The sequence below is a fragment of the Charadrius vociferus genome, unplaced genomic scaffold, assembly GCF_000708025.1.
Source record: "Charadrius vociferus isolate BGI_N301 unplaced genomic scaffold, ASM70802v2 scaffold206, whole genome shotgun sequence".
Classification (NCBI taxonomy): Eukaryota; Metazoa; Chordata; class Aves; order Charadriiformes; family Charadriidae; genus Charadrius; species Charadrius vociferus.
Genome location: NW_009649137.1, coordinates 1,146,331 through 1,149,069, shown reverse-complemented (window position 1 = coordinate 1,149,069; position 2,739 = coordinate 1,146,331). Strand labels below are relative to the sequence as shown.

General features: G+C 39.8%; 1 protein-coding gene across 1 annotated transcript in view; it reads right to left on the bottom strand.

Annotated features, from left to right (window-relative positions):
* LOC104289422 (cytochrome b-245 heavy chain) overlaps positions 1 to 2,393 on the bottom strand; it is a 21,214-nt gene extending 18,821 nt beyond the window's left edge. Inside the window, exon 1 of the mRNA XM_009888357.1 lies at positions 2,323 to 2,393. Coding sequence (XP_009886659.1) covers positions 2,323 to 2,367 — 45 coding nt within the window. The 5' untranslated portion in view covers positions 2,368 to 2,393. The remainder of the gene's footprint in view (positions 1 to 2,322) is intronic.
* Positions 2,394 to 2,739: the final 346 nt, after the last annotated feature.

The window sequence follows — 2,739 nt, the reverse complement described above, 5'->3', positions numbered from 1 at the left end:
CCCCCCCCCCAGCCACAGAGATCATAGTGAATCTGGCCATTTGCCCTTCTGGAGCTGGTTGGCTGATTTCACATCCCATAGTGAAACCAATTTGTATCAGTGCAGTCTCAGTCCAAGTAGATTTACCAGGTGCTGCATGAAAACAGAGGAGAGAAAGCCTGAAAACTGGGTGAAAACTCAGTCTCTGGTTATAATTTAAGGATGCCAGAAACTGTGACATTACAGTCCCTCACCTCTCCTAACCCATATGTTTTGCTAGTTCTTTGGCTCAGCTGGAACTGTAAAAAACTCGGTATTAGTTCGGATCTTGAAAATGTCTTACCCTTGTGGCATAAATACAATAGAATGAAGGGATTTCCATCAGGGTAAGGCAGTATATGGGAAATCCCCAAAACCTCATTAAAAAAACGAAGCTCATCTCAGGATGAAGTGCTTATGATACGTATTTAAAGTGAGAGTGTGCCACTCCTGTGTACGGTAGCCTGACAGCGTGCCCAGGAGACCAAGAAGTTTGGTGTGATTCTTGATGGTGTCTCTCAGTTCTTCTTGGTGTTGACCCATATGGAACATGAACCCTTTGAAAAAAACTGTGACACCCTCTGGCAACTTGGGTTGAGTTGCAGAGTTAGCAGCCATCCCTGCTCTTTAGCCAGGGCCAGTGAAGGCAGCACTGTCTGGGGTCAAGACTGCCAAGCTTTTGTTTTGTTGGGGTAAATCAATAGAAATTGTGGCTGCCCTGTTTCTATCAAGCACTGGATAACCCTGCACCTAGTCAGTGGGCAGTAAAGCTGTAGCGGACAATGCAGAACATTTTTGGTAAGGCTTCCAGTGAACTGAACTGTCCTTTTAGCTGGTTTCTTTATCAGTGACTTCTTTAGTTTCCTTCCCTATTAGCTGACCTTGTTATAGCTTTGAGACTCAGAAAATAAATTCCTTATTTGAACAAAATAGGGGCCTCTTGCTGGTCTCTTACTTAATTCTTTCAATATTTCAGTACTGGTAGAAAAAATATGCCAGAATTCACCTCTTGGCAGTTTCAACTTCCTCAATTCACTGAAGGTGACAGCATACACATTTACTCCTTTTCAAAGCACTGAAGTGCCAGGGTTATGTTCCTGAACTAGAGCTACACATCTACAATGTAAAGGTAGTATGTAAGTACCGATTGTTCACAGCAGCAGAAATACCTTTCTGAATAAAGATATTCACATTTCAGTCACCACAAATATAGAAATTCTATCTCTGCTTTTTCTTCCTCTCAGTACCTACACAATACTAATCACGCTTGGCAACAATCCCTTAACTGGTATTACCATGTTTTTATTTATATAGCTGTACAAAATTGTATACCAATAGCTCTTGTATCACACTGTGAAATAAAAAAAAAAAAAAATCAAACCAAAACAATAAGAAAACACTGAAATACTAACTTCTGCCTAAGTTTTCTCCATGAAAGACTGCCCTGCCTTAGTCTTTAGCACTTTTAAATGTGACTGGGATTTTCAGTACTTTTAATTCTTGCTCAGAATGAATTTAACCTACTTTCACAGCTATTCTGTGCAAGTTGTCAACAAACTCAGTTCAAGTACTAGTTGTCTTAATGAAGGATTCATGAATCTCTGCTTTAAATTCTGGAATCTGACTCTAATGCAAATTTTATACCATCCAGACACTGCTTTCAGTTACACCCACTTTTGTTTGTAAAAGTGCAAGCAAGACTTGTAATTGCTTTCTCTGTTGAAGCATACATGGTTATATGAGACCTAATGTTATTTGTTTTCTTTCAGTCAATGTTGCATCCAAAAAAACCCAGATACGTAAATATTTCTAACAAAGCAGATGAAAGTTAACATACGATCATTTCTCAGTTGACAATGAAGCCTACAGCAATACCGATAACAGACAGAGCTCCTTAAAAATTATTTTCTTGAAACATTTCACTGCACTTGCTGCCCTAGTTCCTGAATAACCTGATGCATCCTTCACTGGCACAGTGAGATCTGCTTAGTACAACTTTCTGTAGAACTTTTTCACAGAATTCACAGAATTCACAGAATTGTTAGGGTTGGAAGGGACCTCTGGAGATCATCTAGTCCAACCCCCCTGACAGATCAGGGTCACCTACAGCACGTTACACAGGACAGCGTCCAGGCGGGTTTTGAATGTCTCCAGAGTGGGAGACTCCACCACCTCTCTGGGCAGCCTGTTCCAGTGCTCCACTACCCTCAAAGTAAAGAAGTTCCTTCTCATGTTAAGATGGAAGAAAGACAGAAATCACAATAAAAATTACTAGACAGAAATCACAATAAAAATTGTACTTACAACGACGAAGATGGAGAGTCCTTCATTCTCCACCCAGTTACCCATGATTGCCTGAGACGAGCGTGCACAACGGCCCCGTTCTTTCTGAGACAGCGTCTATGTCTTCTCTCATAAGGAAGTGAGAGCAGAAGCTTGCAGCAACCTGTTTCCTTTCTCATTCATTTAGGAAATAAGTTAACCATTGAATCATGTCCATAGTTCTGTTTCAAACATGCTTCTACCATCTTTACATACAACGTTTCATAATTCAAATCTATATAAACTGTTGAAATAGACTATTTTTTTCCTTATCATACAGAGGATAAAATAAATAACATAACTGGTCAGGTTTTCAGCTAAAAAAATGTATTGCCTCTTTATATAACTTCCGATGCTGAAATCTAATACAGAATGCACAAAAGAGTTGTCTCTTCCCAG